A 19,230-nucleotide genomic window follows, 5' to 3' on the forward strand; every position below is an offset into this window, starting at 1 on the left:
GGATCAGTTTTGGGCCCTTTGTTTATGATCGACATTAATAAACTAGATAAGAGAATGAAATCAACATAAAATTAGCTGACGACACAAAAATAAGCAAACAAAGAAATTTAGAGTTAGATTCCAGCTAATTTCAGTATGATTTAGACAGGCTAATGTGATCAGAAGAGTGACAGATGCAGTGTACTCTGGAAAAGCTTAGTTTTAATCCTAATAAAAGTAAAAAGAGTCTCAATAATAAAAGGAGAACTTGGGAGTTGTAAAAATAAAAATCTGAAGCTAAGGCAACATTGCCTAAGCGTCCTAAATAAGGTTTAGATTAACTGGACACATATCAAGGAATCTAAGCAAGAGACCAAAGGAAGGTTTCTTGATGTAAGGAACTGACCAGACCTCCTCCCCTTTCTTGGATAAAAATTGATTGCTTCCCATTCCCCTAAGCGCTATTTGAACCATACGAGTGGAACAAACTCCCGAGTACTGTTGTAGAAGCTAAGACCTTGTGTAGTTTTGAAAATAGGTTCGATAAATACATGAGTGGGTGTGGGTGGGTGTGAGTTGGACCTGATTAGCTTGGGCTACCAGGTCTGGTGCCGTGTTCCTTCCTTAAGTGGAAGACCTGACTAGGTGGTCATTGTTCTAGGCCGGAAGGGGGGGGGGGGCACGAACCTGCTTCGCACGGGTCAGTAGGCCTGTTGCAGTGACCCTTCTTCCTTATGTTCTTAAACCCTCCCCGACTGATATAATCAACAGCTCTACGCACATCAAAATGGTATACAATACCGACAGGTTGGTAGGTAAGACACATAGGCAACAGTTAGGCATAAAGTTGCCTAACTGTTGCCTATGTGTCTTACCTACCAGCTCTACGCACCATTAGTAAGGTTTCCTTTAGATCACGCAGTACTGATTTTGTCTCCCTACTACAGAATGGACGTAAATGCACTGAAAACAAAGGATTTAAAATTTTATTTATTTTTTTAACCCAGGGGGAGGGTTAGCCAGCCAAGATAACCCAATAAGTCAGTGTGTCATAGAAGACTGTCTTATTTCCATTGTAGTCCTTCAATCTTGTCCCCCGGGATGCCACCCACACCAGTCAACCAACACTCTGGTACCTTCTTACAGCTAGGTGAACAGAACACCCAGGTACCTATTTAAGGCTAGGTGAAGAGTCAGCAGGTGTAAGGAAACATGCATATTCTTAAATGTTGCATATTAAATCTTAAAAGACGTAGAATGAGAGGCTTTAACTGAAATATACTAAATACATGTAATATAACTCTTTTATTTATAAAGGGGAACTGAGGCTATGTAACAAAGTCTCAGCCTAATAAGGTGTTTGATCCTAGCACTTTGGGTAGTTTCAGCCTCTAAGAGGCTGGACACATACTAAATGGCTAAGAAGGGTTGTGTTTGAGAGGAACCTACCTAGCATGTGCCTGTAGGCTTACTGCATGTTCTCATATTTAAGAAATAGGTGCTAACTCCTAATTAAAGTTCCCCAAACGCTGTATATTTGTGTTTAAACACAGACTTCCAGTCATCACTACCACCAAGCTTTGCCTAGTTGAATATCTGATAACTAATCAAGTTATGGTGGTATTCAATTATGTTAAGTTTTGTATCACCAGCTGATGTAACTAACCATATGTAAATTATGCCAGCTGATTTCCGGAGCTAATATTAGTCATTAATGTTACCATGTCAAACTATGACACTTGTATAAATGCCAACACACGAGTAGGTATTCCTGATAGTGAAAGATAAGGTCCAGATTATCTCAGTTATCAGTAAATATAAGTGAACAAGCATACCAGGTTTGTTCACTATGTGAGTGAAGATACATGAGTCACTTCCATCATACTACTCTCAACACCAGTACTCGAGTAAGTCTTTATAATATTGGTTTCTATAAGTACACGATGCAACTTAAACAGACCATAGCTGACACCAATGGCGTACTACTGCATAGAAAGCCCTTTATTATGCACAGCATTTCCCGCAACTTGGGTTAATTTTGACCCAAGGATGTGACCCACACCAGTCTGCTAACACCCAGGTACCTACTTACTGCTAGGTGAACAGGGACAGCAGGAGTAATGTGACTAACACCCAGATACCTATTTACTGCTAGGTGAACAGTGACAGCAGGTGTAATGTGACTAACACCCAGGTACCTACTTACTGTGATGAATGGTTTGAAAAACCGACAAGTTGAAGATTGAGACACTTATGCAGCATATGGGAATCTTTATTCAGGAAACGTTTCGCCACACAGTGGCTTCATCAGTCCAATACAAAGAGGAAGGCGTAAGGAGAGGAGGAGAATGAGGTAATCAGTCCCTCAACCTGGAGTCGATGTGTTCAGTCCATCAATCTTGTAGAATGTACAGCATAGGGCCGTAGACGTGGCTTATATACTGTAGTGAGGTGACGTGAAGCAGATGGAGGCGGGGTCATAGTGGTACCATCCACTAGTCGAAGTAGGTCTTCGTCCAAAGGTTGAACAAGTGTTGAAGAATTCTTTGTAACAAGACCCCATGATGCTGCCGTGTCTGACAGTTGTGATGAATGGTTTGAAAAACCGACAAGTTGAAGATTGAGACACTTATGCAGCATATGGGAATCTTTATTCAGGAAACGTTTCGCCACACAGTGGCTTCATCAGTCCAATACAAAGAGGAAGGCGTAAGGAGAGGAGGAGAATGAGGTAATCAGTCCCTCAACCTGGAGTCGATGTGTTCAGTCCATCAATCTTGTTCAACCTTTGGACGAAGACCTACTTCGACTAGTGGATGGTACCACTATGACCCCGCCTCCATCTGCTTCACGTCACCTCACTACAGTATATAAGCCACGTCTACGGCTCTATGCTGTACATTCTACAAGATTGATGGACTGAACACATCGACTCCAGGTTGAGGGACTGATTACCTCATTCTCCTCCTCTCCTTACGCCTTCCTCTTTGTATTGGACTGATGAAGCCACTGTGTGGCGAAACGTTTCCTGAATAAAGATTCCCATATGCTGCATAAGTGTCTCAATCTTCAACTTGTCGGTTTTTCAAACCATTCATCACAACTGTCAGACACGGCAGCATCATGGGGTCTTGTTACAAAGAATTCTTCAACACTTGTTCAACCTTTGGAAGAAGACCTACTTCGACTAGTGGATGGTACCACTATGACCCCGCCTCCATCTGCTTCACGTCACCTCACTACAGTATATAAGCCACGTCTACGGCCCTATGCTGTACATTCTACAAGATTGATGGACTGAACACATCGACTCCAGGTTGAGGGACTGATTACCTCATTCTCCTCCTCTCCTTACGCCTTCCTCTTTGTATTGGACTGATGAAGCCACTGTGTGGCGAAACGTTTCCTGAATAAAGATTCCCATATGCTGCATAAGTGTCTCAATCTTCTACCTACTTACTGCTAGGTGAACAGGAATAGCGGGTGTAATGTGACTAACACCCAGGTACCTACTTACTGCTAGGGGTGAACAGGGACAGCAGGTGTAATGTGACTAACACCCAGGTACCCACTTACTGCTAGGTGAACAGTGACAACAGGTATCTTAAGGAAAGACCTCAATGTGTGAGCTAAGTGCGTTACCAACCCAACCTTTTTGACAGCCGAGAGACGGTGACTCAAGACTTATATAAAGCCTATTATCGAAGGTAGTTTTGCTGGCTGTCATTCCATTGTGTACACAAATAACTCGCACATAGGATAAATTACCACATTTCGGTCCAACTAGTTATGGTCAAAATCGGACCGAAACGTGCGGGTTATTTGTCTATTATTCCAGTCACGGTATTGTGCCTTTTTATTCTCCATTATATACCAAGTGGTATATATATGTGTGTGTGTGTACTCACCTAATTGTGGTTACAGGGGTCGAGACTCAGCTCCTGGCCCCGCCTCTTCACTGATCGCTACTAGGTCCTCTCTCTCTCTCTCTCTGCTTCCTGAGCTTTGTCATACCTCGTCTTAAAGCTATGTATGGTTCCTGCCTCCACTACATCACTTGCTAGGCTGTTCCACTTCATGACTACTCTAATGACTACTCTATTGCTGAAGAAATACGCCCCTTGTGCAGTATTAAAACAGGGAAGTGTTTTTGGGTATGTCCAAATGAGATAAATCTGTGGACTAAAATCACAAGGGTATTAAAAGAGGATAACATCAAAGCTGCTTTCATAGACAACCTGGAAGCTTTCTACAACAGATGGGAACATAAAAAGTCTGGGCTGAATGGTACTGCCCTTGATACTGGCCATGTAGTCAGAAACTGTAAGGCTGGAGGTGATGTCCTGGTAGTCAGTAAATGTGGGGCTGATAGTGCTGTCCTGGGAGACAGTAATGGTGAAGCTGGAGGTGCTGTCCTGGGAGACAGTAATGGTGAAGCTGGAGGTGCTGTCCTGGGAGACAGTAATGGTGAAGCGGGAGGTGCTGTCCTGGGAGACAGTAATGGTGAAGCTGGAGGTGCTGTCCTGGGAGACAGTAATGGTGAAGCTGGAGATTTTGTCCAGGTAGTCGGGAATTATACGCAGGAAGGAATACATATAAATGACCTCATAGGGGACAGGAGCCGTAGTAGGGAAACAAGTGTAGTCAAAGATAAGATAAAACCAATATTGCAAACTAGAAATACCACAGGAAATAGCAAACAAGAGGACTCCACTAGCAATAGTGAGGATATATTACCAAAAACAACTGGTGGGAGCTCCATTGTTGGTGCTAGGGAGGATAGGAATAAGACAGGGAAACATGCACCAACAGGGAATACAGTCACAGAAACCCAAGGCAAACGGAAACCAAGCCTGTGCACATACTATGCACTTGGTATCTGCAGGCATGGGAAATCTGGAAAAACAGACGGGACGTGCAACTATGACCACCCTAGAAAATGCCATGCCCATATGACAACAGGAAAATGCAAACTCCCTTCCTGTAAGCTTTTTCACTCTGAACTGTGTACCTCTTCAGTACGGGAAAGACTGTGCTATAACTTAAATTGCCAGGCACACCATCTAAAGGGGACAAAAAGATACAAAACATCCAGGCCATGGGAAAACCTGGGTAGCCACAGCCACTCAAGAGGGAGAGGTTTTTTAATGCCAGGAAGGAAAAAAAACTGGCAGGAAATGGCAGAAATCGTACACCAAATCCAGTCATTTCTGGAGTGGAACCACAGTCGATGGCCTCCACTCCAAACCAACAGATACAGATACTAATGCCGGAAAAAAATCCCCCCCCCCCCAGTACCAACAATACCACCAGTCCGATGACATTCTTCTTTGCAAATATACAGGGTCTAAAGCCAGCAACAAACAACAAAATACCTTTCATCCGTGGACTGCTTGCAGAGGCAAAGGCAATGTTCCCGGCTTTCACTGAGACCCACATAAAGGATCACTTGGACAACGAAATATGGATCCCAGGTTACAACCTATACAGATGTGACAGAGTGAACAGGCAAAAGGGGGGGGGATGGGTTGGCCTGTACGTTGCAGAGTCACTTGTTTGCACAGAACTGCTTAATGCCTCAAATGATGTAGTGGAAGTTTTAGCAGTAAAGGTCGAGAACCAAAACCTAGTCATTGTGGTAGTCTACAAGCCTCCGGATGCAACATCCCAGCAATTCCAGGAACAGCTGTTAAAAATTGACCACTGTCTGGAAAATCTTCCAGCTCCTGCACCCAACATCTTGCTCCTGGGGGATTTCAACTTAAGGCACCTAAAATGGGGGAATATAGCAAATAATATTGTTGCAGTAATAACACCAGGAGGCAGCTCTGATGAAAACTCACACTCACACGAGCTTTTAAATCTCTGCACAAAATTCAATTTAAACCAGCAAATAATAGAGCCTACTAGACTGGAGAATACACTAGACCTCATCTTCACTAACAATGATGATCTGATAAGAAATGTCACCATATCAAAAACAATATACTCAGATCACAACATAATTGAAGTTCAGACATGTATGCGTGGAGCCCCAGACCGACATAATGAGACTAGTCACGAGGGAGCATTCACCAAATTCAACTTCAATAACAAAAACATAAAGTGGGACCAAGTAAACCAAGTCCTAACCGATATAAGCTGGGAAGATATACTAAGCAACACAGACCCCAACTTATGCCTAGAACAGATTAACTTGGTGGCACTCGATGTATGCACAAGGCTTATTCCTCTAAGAAAAAGGAGGAGTAGATGTAAAATAGAAAGAGACAAGCGCTCCCTTTACAGGCGACGGAAAAGAATAACAGAGCGGCTAAAAGAGGTCAATATATCTGAAATGCGTAGGGAGACACTGGTCAGAGAAATAGCAAGCATCGAACTTAAGCTAAAGGAATCTTATAGGAGTCAGGAATCGCGGGAAGAACTAAAAGCCATAAATGAAATCGAAAGAAACCCAAAGTATTTCTTCTCCAATGCCAAATCAAAGTCGAGAACAACGTCCAGTATTGGGCCCCTACTTAAACAAGATGGGTCCTACACAGATGACAGCAAGGAAATGAGTGAGCTACTCAAGTCCCAATATGACTCAGTTTTTAGCAAGCCGCTAACCAGACTGAGAGTCGAAGATCAAAATGAATTTTTTATGAGAGCCACAAAATTTGATTAACACAAGCCTATCCGATGTTATCCTGACGCCAAATAACTTCGAACAGGCGATAAATGACATGCCCATGCACTCTGCCCCAGGGCCAGACTCATGGAACTCCGTGTTCATCAAGAACTGCAAGAAGCCCCTATCACGAGCCTTTTCCATCCTATGGAGAGGGAGCATGGACACGGGGGTCGTCCCACAGTTACTAAAAACAACAGACAGCCCCACTCCACAAAGGGGGCAGTAAAGCAACAGCAAAGAACTACAGACCAATAGCACTAACATCCCATATCATAAAAATCTTTGAAAGGGTAATAAGCAAGATCACCACCCATCTAGCAACCCATCAGTTACACAACCCAGGGCAACATGGGTTTAGAACAGGTCGCTCCTGTCTGTCTCAACTATTGGATCACTACGACAAGGTCCTAAATGCACTAGAAGACAAAAAGAATGCAGATGTAATACATACAGACTTTGCAAAAGCCTTCGACAAGTGTGACCATGGCGTAATAGCGCACAAAATGCGTGCTAAAGGAATAACAGGAAAAGTCGGTCGATGGATCTATAATTTCCTCACTAACAGAACACAGAGAGTAGTCGTCAACAGAGTAAAGTCCGAGGCAGCTACGGTGAAAAGCTCTGTTCCACAAGGCACAGTACTCGCTCCCATCTTGTTCCTCATCCTCATATGCGACATAGACAAGGATGTCAGCCACAGCACCGTGTCTTCCTTTGCAGATGACACCCGAATCTGCATGACAGTGTCTTCCATTGAAGACACTACAAGGCTCCAGGCGGACATCAAACAAATCTTTCAGTGGGCTGCAGAAAACAATATGAAGTTCAACGATGAGAAATTTCAATTACTCAGATATGGTAAACACGAGGAAATTAAATCTTCATCAGAGTACAAAACAAATTCTGGCCACAAAATAGAGCGAAACACCAACGTCAAAGACCTGGGAGTGATCATGTCGGAGGATCTCATCTTCAAGGACCATAACATTGTATCAATCGCATCTGCTAGAAAAATGACAGGATGGATAATGAGAACCTTCAAAACTAGGGAGGCCAAGCCCATGATGACACTCTTCAGGTCACTTGTTTTATCTAGGCTGGAATATTGCTGCACACTAACAGCACCTTTCAAGGCAGGTGAAATTGCTGACCTAGAAAATGTACAGAGAACCTTCACGGCGCGCATAACGGAGATAAAACACCTCAATTACTGGGAGCGCTTGAGGTTCCTAAAACTGTATTCCCTGGAACGCAGGAGGGAGAGATACATGATTATATACACCTGGAAAATCCTAGAGGGACTAGTACCGAACTTGCACACGAAAATCACTCACTACGAAAGCAAAAGACTTGGCAGACGATGCAACATCCCCCCAATGAAAAGCAGGGGTGTCACTAGCACGTTAAGAGACCATACAATAAGTGTCAGGGGCCCGAGACTGTTCAACTGCCTCCCAGCACACATAAGGGGGATTACCAACAGACCCCTGGCAGTCTTCAAGCTGGCACTGGACAAGCACCTAAAGTCGGTTCCTGATCAGCCGGGCTGTGGCTCGTACGTTGGTTTGCGTGCAGCCAACAGCAACAGCCTGGTTGATCAGGCTCTGATCCACCAGGAGGCCTGGTCACAGACCGGGCCGCGGGGGCGTTGACCCCCGGAACTCTCTCCAGGTAACATCCCTGTGACTCGTCTGAGTCTTCAACTTCCAATTGTGACCTCTTGTTTCTGTGTCCCATCTCTGGAACATCCTGTCTCTATCCATGTCAAGATTATGTGTATATATACATGCATACATTTCAACGATAAAATATCAATACTTATCTGCCCACAAAATTAATCTTGGTAGGGGTAACTCAAAGAATTTAGAACAAACATAGGCCTTTGGATATTCATATGAAGACGTACTAGTATTTAGATGACATCAGATATAGAAACTGACCATAAAATGATCTATGTCGTGGGTAGTTAGTTGACGGGGTGTGGGAATTACATTGTTATACCTATAATGCTTAAGTTGTGCTCCAAAAATAGTACTATATGTCCTTTGTCCCATAGTGGGAACAAGTCAGGATTTTTCTCTGCTACTGCCTGTTGAACTGTAGATATAAATTCATATGTATCCCTGTAGACCCTTTTGTGGCCTAGTTTCTAGGCCTTTTGCGTATCTATATGTTCTTTTGCTTCGACTTTTTTGAGGTATCCTACGTAATTTACACTGTGTATGGTAATTATACTTATGTGTACCTGTACCTAAATAAATTTACTTATAAATACTGAAACATCGTCACCTCAGACTGGCTACATGCTGGTCACACTGACTCGAGTTCTTGACGCGTTTTTGCTTCACTTCTGTTAGTTTCTTGTAAGTTTATTTAGTCACAGGCATATATAAGTACGTACAATTATCATACATAGTGTAAATTACCCAGGATAACTTCCCCAAAAAAGTCTGACTTAATTCCATTGGGCTCCATGAACCACGATACATTTTTTTTAACTTGGGCAGCTAGGGGCCTCTGACCCCCCAGGTACTCATCTATTTGTACTCACCTATTTGTGGTTGCAGGGGTCGAGTCCTAGCTCCTGGCCCCGCCTCTTCACCGGTTGCTACTAGGCCCTCTCTCTCCCCGCTCCATGAGCTTTATCAAACCTCGTCTTAAAACTGTGTATGGTTCCTGCCTCCACTACGTCATTTTCTAGGCTATTCCACTGCCTTACAACTCTATGACTGAAGAAATACTTCCTACTATCTCTCTGACTCATTTGTCTTCAACTTCCAATTGTGGCCTCTTGTTTCTGTGTCCCCTCCCTGGAACATCCTGTCCTTGTCCACCTTGTCTATTCCACGCAGTATTTTATATGTCGTTATCATGTCTCCCCTGACCCTCCTGTCCTCCAGTGTCGTCAGGCCGATTTCCCTTAATCTTTCTTCATAGGACATTCCCCTTAGCTCTGGAACTAACCTTGTCGCAAACCTTTATACTTTCTCTAGTTTCTTGACATGCTTTATCAAGTGCGGGTTCCAAACAGGTGCTGCATACTCCAGTATGGGCCTGACATACACGGTGTACAGTGTCTTGAATGATTCCTTACTAAGGTATCGGAATGCTGTTCTCAGGTTTGCCAGGCGCCCATATGTTGCAGCAGTTATCTGATTGATGTGTGCTTCCGGAGACATGCTCGGTGTTATACTCACCCCAAGATCTTTCTCCTTGAGTGAGGTTTGCAGTCTTTGGCCACCTAGCCTATACTCTGTCTGTGGTCTTCTGTGCCCTTCCCCTATCTTCATGACTTTGCATTTGGCAGGATTAAATTCGAGAAGCCATTTGCTGGACCAGGTGTCCAGTCTGTCCAGGTCTCTTTGAAGTCCTGCCTGGTCCTCATCAGATTTAATTCTCCTCATTAACTTCACATCATCTGCAAACAGGGACACTTCTGAGTCTAACCTTTCCGTCATGTCGTTCACATATACCAAAAATAGCACTGGTCCTAGGACCGACCCCTGTGGGACCCCGCTCGTCACAGGTGCCCACTGTGATACATCATTACGTACCATGACTCGTTGTTGCCTCCCTGTCAGGTATTCTCTGATCCATTGCAGTGCCCTTCCTGTTATATGCGCCTGATGCTCTAGCTTCTGCACTAATCTCTTGTGAGGAACTGTGTCAAAGGCCTTCTTGCAGTCCAAGAAGATGCAATCAACTAGTTGGCTATTTGTTAACCGGGCCATGATTTACAAAAGATGACCCTGACCATCGCTAGCTCACTCACCTCACACCCTGAGGTCCGGAGTTCAAATCTCCTCGGTATGGCTGGAAAACATTGGAGACGTGTTTCCATAAGACACCTGCTGTCCCTCTTCACCCATCCGTATAAAATAGGTACCTGGGTGTTAGTGGACTGGTGTGCGTCGCATCCTGGGTGTTAGTGGACTGGTATGGGTCGCATCCTGGGACAAAACTGACCTAATTTGCGGGAAATGCTCAGCATAACAAGGGACTTTCTATATAGTAGTATGTCATTGATGTCAGCTATGGTCTGTATACACAAATAACCAGCACATAGAAGAGAGGCGATTACGGCGACACACACAGGAGGAACGGCAAAAGGAACTGAATCTTGCAACCCTGGATGGAGGACAGAAGGTCGAGGGAAGACATGATATACAAAATACTCTGAGGAATTGATAGGGTAGAAATTTCAATTACTCAGATATGGTAAACATGAGGAAATTAAATCTTCATCAGAGTACAAAACAAATTCTGGCCACGAAATAGAGCGAAACACCAACGTCAAAGACCTGGGAGTGATTATGTCGGAGGATCTCACCTTCAAGGACCATAACATTGTATCAATCGCATCTGCTAGAAAAATGACAGGATGGATAATGAGAACCTTCAAAACTAGGGAGGCCAAGCCCATGATGACACTCTTCAGGTCACTTGTTCTATCTAGGCTGGAATATTGCTGCACTCTAACAGCACCTTTCAAGGCAGGTGAAATTGCCGACCTAGAAAATGTACAGAGAACTTTCACGGCGCGCATAACGGAGATAAAACACCTCAATTACTGGGAGCGCTTGAGGTTTCTAAACCTGTATTCCCTGGAACGCAGGAGGGAGAGATACATGATTATATACACCTGGAAAATCCTAGAGGGACTAGTACCGAACTTGCACACGAAAATCACTCACTACGAAAGCAAAAGACTTGGCAGACGATGCACCATCCCCCCAATGAAAAGCAGGGGTGTCACTAGCACGTTAAGAGACCATACAATAAGTGTCAGGGGCCCGAGACTGTTCAACTGCCTCCCAGCACACATAAGGGGGATTACCAACAGACCCCTGGCAGTCTTCAAGCTGGCACTGGACAAGCACCTAAAGTCAGTTCCTGATCAGCCGGGCTGTGGCTCGTACGTTGGTTTGCGTGCAGCCAGCAGCAACAGCCTGGTTGATCAGGCGCTGATCCACCAGGAGGCCTGGTCACAGACCGGGCCGCGGGGGCGTTGACCCCCGAAACTCTCTCCAGGTAAACTCCAGGTACAGGTTGTTTGAGAGGCAAGAAACAGGTACTTGGGAGTATAGCTGGAAGCTAGACACATGAGTCACAGGGATGTCAGGAAATATTTCTTCAGTCTCAGGCTGGTTGGGAAGTGGAATGACCTCAATGTGGTGGAGACAGACCCCATACATGGTTTTAGGAATAGATATGGTAGGACCCACAAGGCAAGCAAAGTGAATCTGACAAGCAGCAAGTTGAGAGGCAGGGCCAGGAGCTAAGATTCGACCCCTGCAACCACATATAGTCGAGTACACACACACAAAAAAAAGGACAGTGTCTGGGAAGAGATGTCAGAATAGGGAAGTGTAAGAAGTGGGGTGCCTCAAGGATTGGTATTAGGGTTAATAATGTTTCTGGTTTACATAAACGATATTCAAGATGGAATTAAGTAAGAAGTATTCCTGTTTGATGATGTAGACCTGATGAGAGTAAAAACAAACAAGTTGGTTTAATATCTTTATTATGCACCCCATACCCAGCCTGTGGGTGCACAAACAAGGACAGAGAAAGACTACATCTGGATCTGGACACACTGCAAGTGTGGTCAAATAAGTGGTTGTTTGAATTCAAACCCAACAAATGTAATTTCGTGAAGATCAGGGGAGGGGACAGAAGACCAGACACAGTGTATAGTCTCATAGTCTCCTGGGACAGAGGTTGTAGACATTACTCAAAGACCTGGGGTTGAGCACAGTGCCTTGCATTTCACCTGAGGTTCACATCAACTGAATAACCTCTGCAGCCACTGCTCTCCAGGCCCTTTATACAACATGTGCCACGCCCATCTTGGAGCACATAGCACCAGTATGAAACCCACACCTGAGGAAACATGTTAAAATACTGAAGAATGAGCAGATATATGTAACAAGGCTTGTTGCTGAGCTAAGGTGTACGAGCTATGAGAAGCTAATGGTATTGAATCTAATGACACTGGAAAATAGAAGAATCTGAAGAGATATGACACCAACATAAAAAAATACTCAAGAGGACTTGATAGGGTAGATAGGGCCAAGCTGTTTGAGAGGTGAGAAGCGGAAATTCGGGGGCGCAGCTGTAAGTTAAGACACGTGAGTCACAGAGATAAGAACATAAGAAAGAAGGAGCATTACAGCAGGCCTACTTGTCCATGTTAGGGATGCCTAAGTCACCCCTTACCTAAGGGGAAAGGAGCACTGCAGCAGGCCTACTGGACCATGCTAGGCAGGTTCAAGTCACACCCACCCACACCCACTCATGTACTTGTCTAACCTATTTTTAAAGCTATGTAAGGTTTTACCTTCAATGACTCTACTTGAGAATTTGTTTTACTCATCCACAACTCTATTACCAAACTAATGCTTTCCTATATCCTTTCTCAATCTATTTTTTTCCAATTTGAACCCATTGCTGCAAGTCCTGTCTTGGTTAGATATTTTTAGCATGTTATTTATCCACCCATTATTTATTCCTGTCTTCCATTTACACACCTCAATCATATACCCCCTAATTCTATGCCTTTCTAGAGAGGGCAGATTCACTGTCCTCAGTCTATACTCGTAAGAAAGATTTCTGATATATGGGATCAACTTTATCCTTCTCTCCATGTTTTCCAGTGCACATATGTCCATTCTAAAATATGGTGATTAGAACTGTGCAGCATAATTTCAATGAAGCTTAAGCAATGATATACAGAGTTGAAGAATAACCTGAGGACTCCTGTTATTCATACTTTTTGATATAAAGCCAAGATTCTGTTTGCTTTATTGCAAAGACTTATGCACTGTTTTCTTGGCTTTAGATTACTGCTAACCAGAACTCCTAAATTTTTTTTCACATTCAGAGTGATTAAGAGCTACATTATTTAGTTTATAAATGCCATAGTTATTTTCTTTTCCAGGGCTTAGAACTTTGCATTTGTCTATATTAAACTGCATCCTCCACTTCTCCAACCATTGCATCAGTCTATTCAGATCCTCCTGTAGATATCTAGTGTCTGCACCAGAATTAATCTGATGGCCTATTTTGGTGTCATCTGCAAACTTGCTTATGTTGCTATTTATTCCCTCATCTATGTCAGTGATCTGTATTGTGAACAGCACAGGGCCAAACACTGACCCTTGTGGAACACCACTTGTGATGACTCTTATTTCTCCCCATTTATGCAAATTATATGTTGCCTATCTGTCAACCACACTTCTATCCAAGAAAAAATTTCTTCTATTCTGTGTATCTCTACTTTCCTCAACAATCCCTTGTGTGGAACTCTATCAAAAGCTTTACTGAAGTCTACATACACAATATCATATTCGTTACCATGATCCACCTCCTGAATACCTTAATGAAAAAAGTCAGTAAATTTGTAAAACCATGCTTAGATTCATCAATTTATGTCTTTCAGGGTGGTTTTGAATAGCCTTGGCAATTATTGATTCCATCAATTTTCTAACAGTTGAGGTTAGGCTAGTTGATCTATAATTACGTAATTCGAAGCTAAGGGCCTATCTCCTGCTTTGTAGACAGGCATCACACTTGCCATTTTCCACTTATTTGGCACTATGCCAATTTGTAGTGATATATTGAAAAGACTAGCCAAAGGTTTGTTAAGTTCCTCCTTACATTTCCTTTATAACCCTTGAGAATAGTTCATCAGGGCCTGGGGATTTCTTTGGTTTTAATCTATCTACAGTACATATTTGTCTGAGAACCATGTCACTAGTGACTTTGATTGTGCATAACTTATTTTCATCCCATATAATTTTTTTTATTTCTGAAATTTCTCAAGGCCTCAAGGATTATCACCTCATATCTTCACCACCTGGATGGCACCTCCACAACAGGAAAAAAAGCCAAATGCATATTGATCATACAGTACCAGAGATTGTCCAATTTTTTCATCCTGGTACCTTCAGAGATGTGAAAATTCTTTTAGACAATTATTATTTTATGCTTTCCATCAGTATGCAACAAATAGGTGAATTTGTTTTCTTTTATGGCATACAGGTTTTCTATGAACAATAACCTATTCTTATTTAATTGAGAATTAATACGGAACATTAAGGCTTCAACATCTTTAAAATATAATGAAGTATGCATTGAGGTGAGTTACTTTAGCCTGAAATAAAAACCTGTAATGTACTAATTTGTCTTTTGTTTTGTAGGGAAGAATGGCTGCAGGTGCGGGATCAGGCGACGGTGCAGGTCAGGGGGACGGAAGTGCCTTGTGGTCCATTCTATGGCTGGTTGTATTACTCATTATTGGGTTCTGGGTATCAGGCTTTTGTGCTGCCATCTATGTATTGCTCAACACCTTTACTGCTTGCTGTGAAGGCATTACTGTGAGTTGTTCGTCATTATAACGTATGTATGTATTTTCTGTCATATAAAGTGCACGAGTATATCAGACAATGTTTCCATGCAATTGTAACAACTGCTAAAGCATAACCCAAATTATTATTATTATTATAATCAAAAAGAAGCGCTAAGCCACAAGGGCTATACAGCGCTGTGCATAACCCAAAGCCTACCCCTTGACCCTCACCTTGAGCATATAAGGCATGGGTGATTTTCCAAGACTTTTTTTGGGTAAAAAAGTGCCCCTCATATGCTGGAAATGCCGTACTTTTTTAAAAAGTACAAATTAGTATGCAGATACATGTACGTATTGTTAATTATTAAATATTACCAAACTGTTTATTATTTTATAATATATATTTAATTCTCTTTCTTCCAGCCTGTTTGTGAGATACTGATGAAGGGAGTACAGTTTACTGGCCTTTGTGGAAAATATATTGCTAAAGGCACGCCTTTCTCTGAGGCCTTCAAGTGAGCTGATGCCAGAAATATGTATCAAGAAATGGTACTGCAATCTGAAAATTGAGTAATATTGTAATACTGTACTTACTCAGTGTCTGATAACATTGAAACATTACTTTTGTTAAATGTTATTAAGTGATGTTTGAATGTGTAATATTGTATTTTTATTGAATTACATTTTTCTATATTGTATCTATATTTGTCAATATACACCTACCATCCGACTTACGACCGAGTTCGGTTCCGAGAAACCGGTCGTAAGTCGAAATGGTCGTAAGTCGAACTTTACTACTGAATATCAACAAAACATTTTTGTAATGACTATTTTATTGTTTTATTTTGGTATTTCATGTTTTACTTTACTTTTTATGCTGTTAGTACTGTATTTTATACTGTAAGGTTTAGGATAAACACCGTGTACAACACAAATACTGTAGTTGTTTATTTTCCGGAAATTTGGCATGAAAAACACGGCCGTAAGTCAAGTGGTCGTAAATTCTTGATATAAAGGAATAATAGGGAAGGAGCAGGTGACTAGTATAAAAAGTGGAAAATTCTGTAACTGATGGATTATTTCTGAACCAATTAACACAAAAGAATTTTATTCTGCATTTCCAAAGTCTGCTATATAGAAGTTTGATACAGCGAAGGTTTATTTTACTCTCTCTTACTACCCAACAGGAAAACCAAGTGCAGTTTTCTTTAAGCATTTTTATATTTACCTGGAGAGAGTTCTGGGGTTCAACGTCTCAATGGCCCAGTCTGTGACCAGGCCTCGTGGTGGATAAGGGCCTGATCAACCAGGATGTTACTGCTGGCTGCACGCAATCCGTGCAAACCACAGCCCGGCTGGTCAGGTACTGACTTTAGGTGCTTGTCCAGTGCCTGCTTGAAGACAGCCAGGGGTCTATTGGTAATCCCCCTTACGTATGCTGGGAGGCAGTTGAACAGTCTTGGGCCCCTAACACTTATTGTGTTGTCTCTTAATGTGCTAGTGGCACCCCTGCTTTTCACTGGGAGGATGTTGCATTGTCTGCCGAGTCTTTTGCTTTCATAGGGAGTGATTTTCATGTGCAAGTTTGGTACTAATCCCTCTAGGATTTTCCAAGTGTATATAATCATGTATCTCTCCTGCCTGCATTCTAGGAAGTACAGGTTTAGGAACTTCAAGTGTTCCCAGTAATTGAGGTGTTTTATCTCAGTTATGCATGCTGTGAAGATTCTCTGTACATTTTCTAGGTCAGCAATTTCACCTGCCTTGAAAGGTGCTGTTAGTGCACAGCAATATTCAGCCTAGATAGAACAAGAGACCTGAAGAGTGTCATCATGGGCTTGGCATCCCTGGTTTTGAAGGTTCTCATTATCCATCCTGTCATTTTTCCAGCAGATGTAATTGATACAATGTTATGGTCCTTGAAGGTGAGATCTTCCGACAGGATCACTCCCAGGTCTTTGACGTTCATTTTTCGCTCTATTGTGCGGTTGGAATTTGTTTTATACTCCGATGAAATTTTAATTTCCTCACGTTTACCATATCGGAGTAGTTGAAATTTCTCATCATTGAACTTCATATTGTTTTCTGCAGCCCATTTAAAGATTTGACTGATGTCTGCCTTTAGCCTTGCAGTGTCTTCAATGGAGGATACCGTCATGCAGATTTGGGTGTCATCTGCAAAGGAAGACATGGCACTGTGGCTTATATCCCTGTCCATGTCCGATATGAGGATGAGGAACAATGTAATATATAGATGTGCCTCTTCACTACCTACTATACTATAATTTTTTTTTTTTTCATGAACACTAAACAGTCCATATGAGTTTAGAGATACACATATTTTTTTTAATTTCCCATTTTTTTACTTTTATAGTTTATATAGGCCCTACATTTTTGGATCATATACAATCACCCTGCCTTATGGCTGTAAATCTCATTAGCTCTAGCAGGTGCACACAGTAATAATGGTAGAATTACTGACTAAACGTTAGGTAAAAGAACGCAGATGTATCTAATAAGACATTTTATGTGGCAACATTGCATGTGGTCTTTTACTTAACAGGTGTACACAAATATTTTTTAAGAACATTATCAACCTCATGGCACCAACCCTATTCCTTTCCTCCTAAAGTGCAAGCATTCCTGCCTACCTTAATTATTCATAAATAACCTACACACAGAAAGAAACTTACGATGATCTTTCGGTCAATTTGGACCAAAATGTCGCCATAAATTTCTTTCTCCTATGTGGGGGTTATTTGTATATTCCTCAAGTTATGGTATTGTGCCTTTTCACTCTTTACCTGAATTATTTTTATTGTGGGGAGGGCTAAACACTCAGGGGTCATACAATATCTGTGTTATGAGAGGCAGTAAGATCTGATTCCAGGAAAATCAGATCTGAACCTTTGAATGTAGAGTTATTCACCAGCATCAAGGCTCCTGATTCAAGGAAAATTAGATTTAATCCCTTGAATCAAGGGCCATTTGCCAGCATCAAGGCTGCCACCTGCAGTCAATCTAGGGGTCACTGCCCCCAAAGCCCAGTCCCCGACCAGGTGCCTTAGCTGAAGGTCTGATCAATTGGGTTCTTGGTGCTAGCAGTATACAGTCTTCAGTAGGCACCCTAGCCTGGCTGATCATTAAATGATTTGAAGAACTTATAACGTGCCCTCTTAAAAACAGCTAGAGGGATCCTTTGTTAATTTCTCTGATATATGATACTGCATAGGAAGGAAATATAATGACCCCAATGGAAATAAGTCATTTGTCTGACTTTTTTTGGGTTATCCTAGGAAAATTACACATATGTTAAAATATGTATGATCATTGTAGGTATATGTATCTGTATCTAAATAAATTTACTTGTGGTACTTGTGCACCCTAGCTTTTCACTGGGGGTGTTTGCACTGTCCACCAAGCTTCTTGCTTTCAGAGAGCACTGTAATTTCATGTAGATTTGGAACCAATACTTTCTGAATTTACACCTGGAGTATTCTGGAGAGAACAAGGGAAAGTTGCAAGCATGTTGAGGATGTGTTAAAGGAGAAAAGTTTGTCAATGGGTGCCGAAAGACATATATCAGAGCACAGTACAGTACTGTAGTATATATTGGTGGCAATCGTTCTGTATGGATGAGAAGCATAGTCTTAAAAACTAACTTCAATTCCGGGTACTGGAAATGAAATATTATTTTGAATGCAATTAGTTATGTAATTTTTTTATTTATAATTCAAATATACTGTAAAAATAAGACAGTACAATGTATTGAAGTTTTTCCAGAATAAACTAAATACCAGGGTATTTTGTGTTTTAAATGCAGATCCTTTGAACATTTTTTGCATAAATACACTAAATAAAATTGAACATACATTTCATATCTATGCAATGGAACCAACAATCAGTAATATATTAATTTTCCCTCTGCCTCTCTCTTCTAAATCAATTACTGTACACCCAAACTTACATGAACATTTTACATAAGTTCTAATGTCCATAATGAATAAGGCACACTAAGAACTGGATACTTACAAGATGAATGCAATAGGACCAGGCATCTCCTGGAGTATACTAGATATTCCCCAGAAGGTAGCATAAAGGGTTTTAAAAGAATGTTCCCTTTTTTGATCAAACCTGATTACTTTCCATTCCCAGGAGCTGTATAATCCTTATGGGTCTAGTGTTTTCCCATGAATATAACTAGGTCTTAAAATTTTTGGGGATTTCA

At 41.9% G+C, this 19,230-nt stretch overlaps 2 protein-coding genes and 1 long non-coding RNA gene across 5 annotated transcripts in view; 1 reads left to right on the top strand and 2 right to left on the bottom strand.

Annotated features, from left to right (window-relative positions):
• The window catches only part of LOC128691850 (uncharacterized), a 406,268-nt gene that overhangs the window by 206,696 nt on the left and 180,342 nt on the right, over window positions 1-19,230 (bottom strand). The window lies entirely within an intron of this gene.
• The window catches only part of LOC128691896 (uncharacterized), a 51,917-nt gene that overhangs the window by 29,157 nt on the left and 3,530 nt on the right, over window positions 1-19,230 (bottom strand). The window contains exon 3 of one of the 2 annotated variants that reach the window (XR_011394111.1): window positions 16,897-17,177. The exons of the other annotated variant lie outside the window; for it this stretch is intronic. This is a non-coding gene — a long non-coding RNA (uncharacterized lncRNA). Of the gene's footprint in view, window positions 1-16,896; window positions 17,178-19,230 lie in introns of those variants that run through there. 2 annotated transcript variants of the gene reach the window in all.
• On the top strand, window positions 1,756-18,806 carry LOC128691895 (uncharacterized). Its single transcript, XM_053780868.2, has 3 exons — window positions 1,756-1,886; window positions 14,854-15,030; window positions 15,426-18,806. Exons 1-3 carry the CDS (start codon window positions 1,845-1,847, stop codon window positions 15,519-15,521), a joined length of 315 nt encoding a protein of 104 aa, XP_053636843.1. The 5' UTR covers window positions 1,756-1,844; the 3' UTR covers window positions 15,522-18,806.

This window comes from Cherax quadricarinatus, chromosome 75 (genome assembly GCF_038502225.1).
Source record: "Cherax quadricarinatus isolate ZL_2023a chromosome 75, ASM3850222v1, whole genome shotgun sequence".
In the NCBI taxonomy this organism is placed as follows: domain Eukaryota; kingdom Metazoa; phylum Arthropoda; class Malacostraca; order Decapoda; family Parastacidae; genus Cherax; species Cherax quadricarinatus.

Bases quoted from the DNA above. Each gene is read 5' to 3' on its own strand.
- LOC128691895 (XM_053780868.2), top strand. From the start codon at position 1,845: ATGAGTCACTTCCATCATACTACTCTCAACACCAGTACTCGA. The intron at 1,887-14,853 runs GTAAGTCTTTAT...TTTGTTTTGTAG, and splicing joins CTCTCAACACCAGTACTCGA to GGAAGAATGGCTGCAGGTGC. The intron at 15,031-15,425 runs GTGAGTTGTTCG...TCTTTCTTCCAG, and splicing joins CTTGCTGTGAAGGCATTACT to CCTGTTTGTGAGATACTGAT.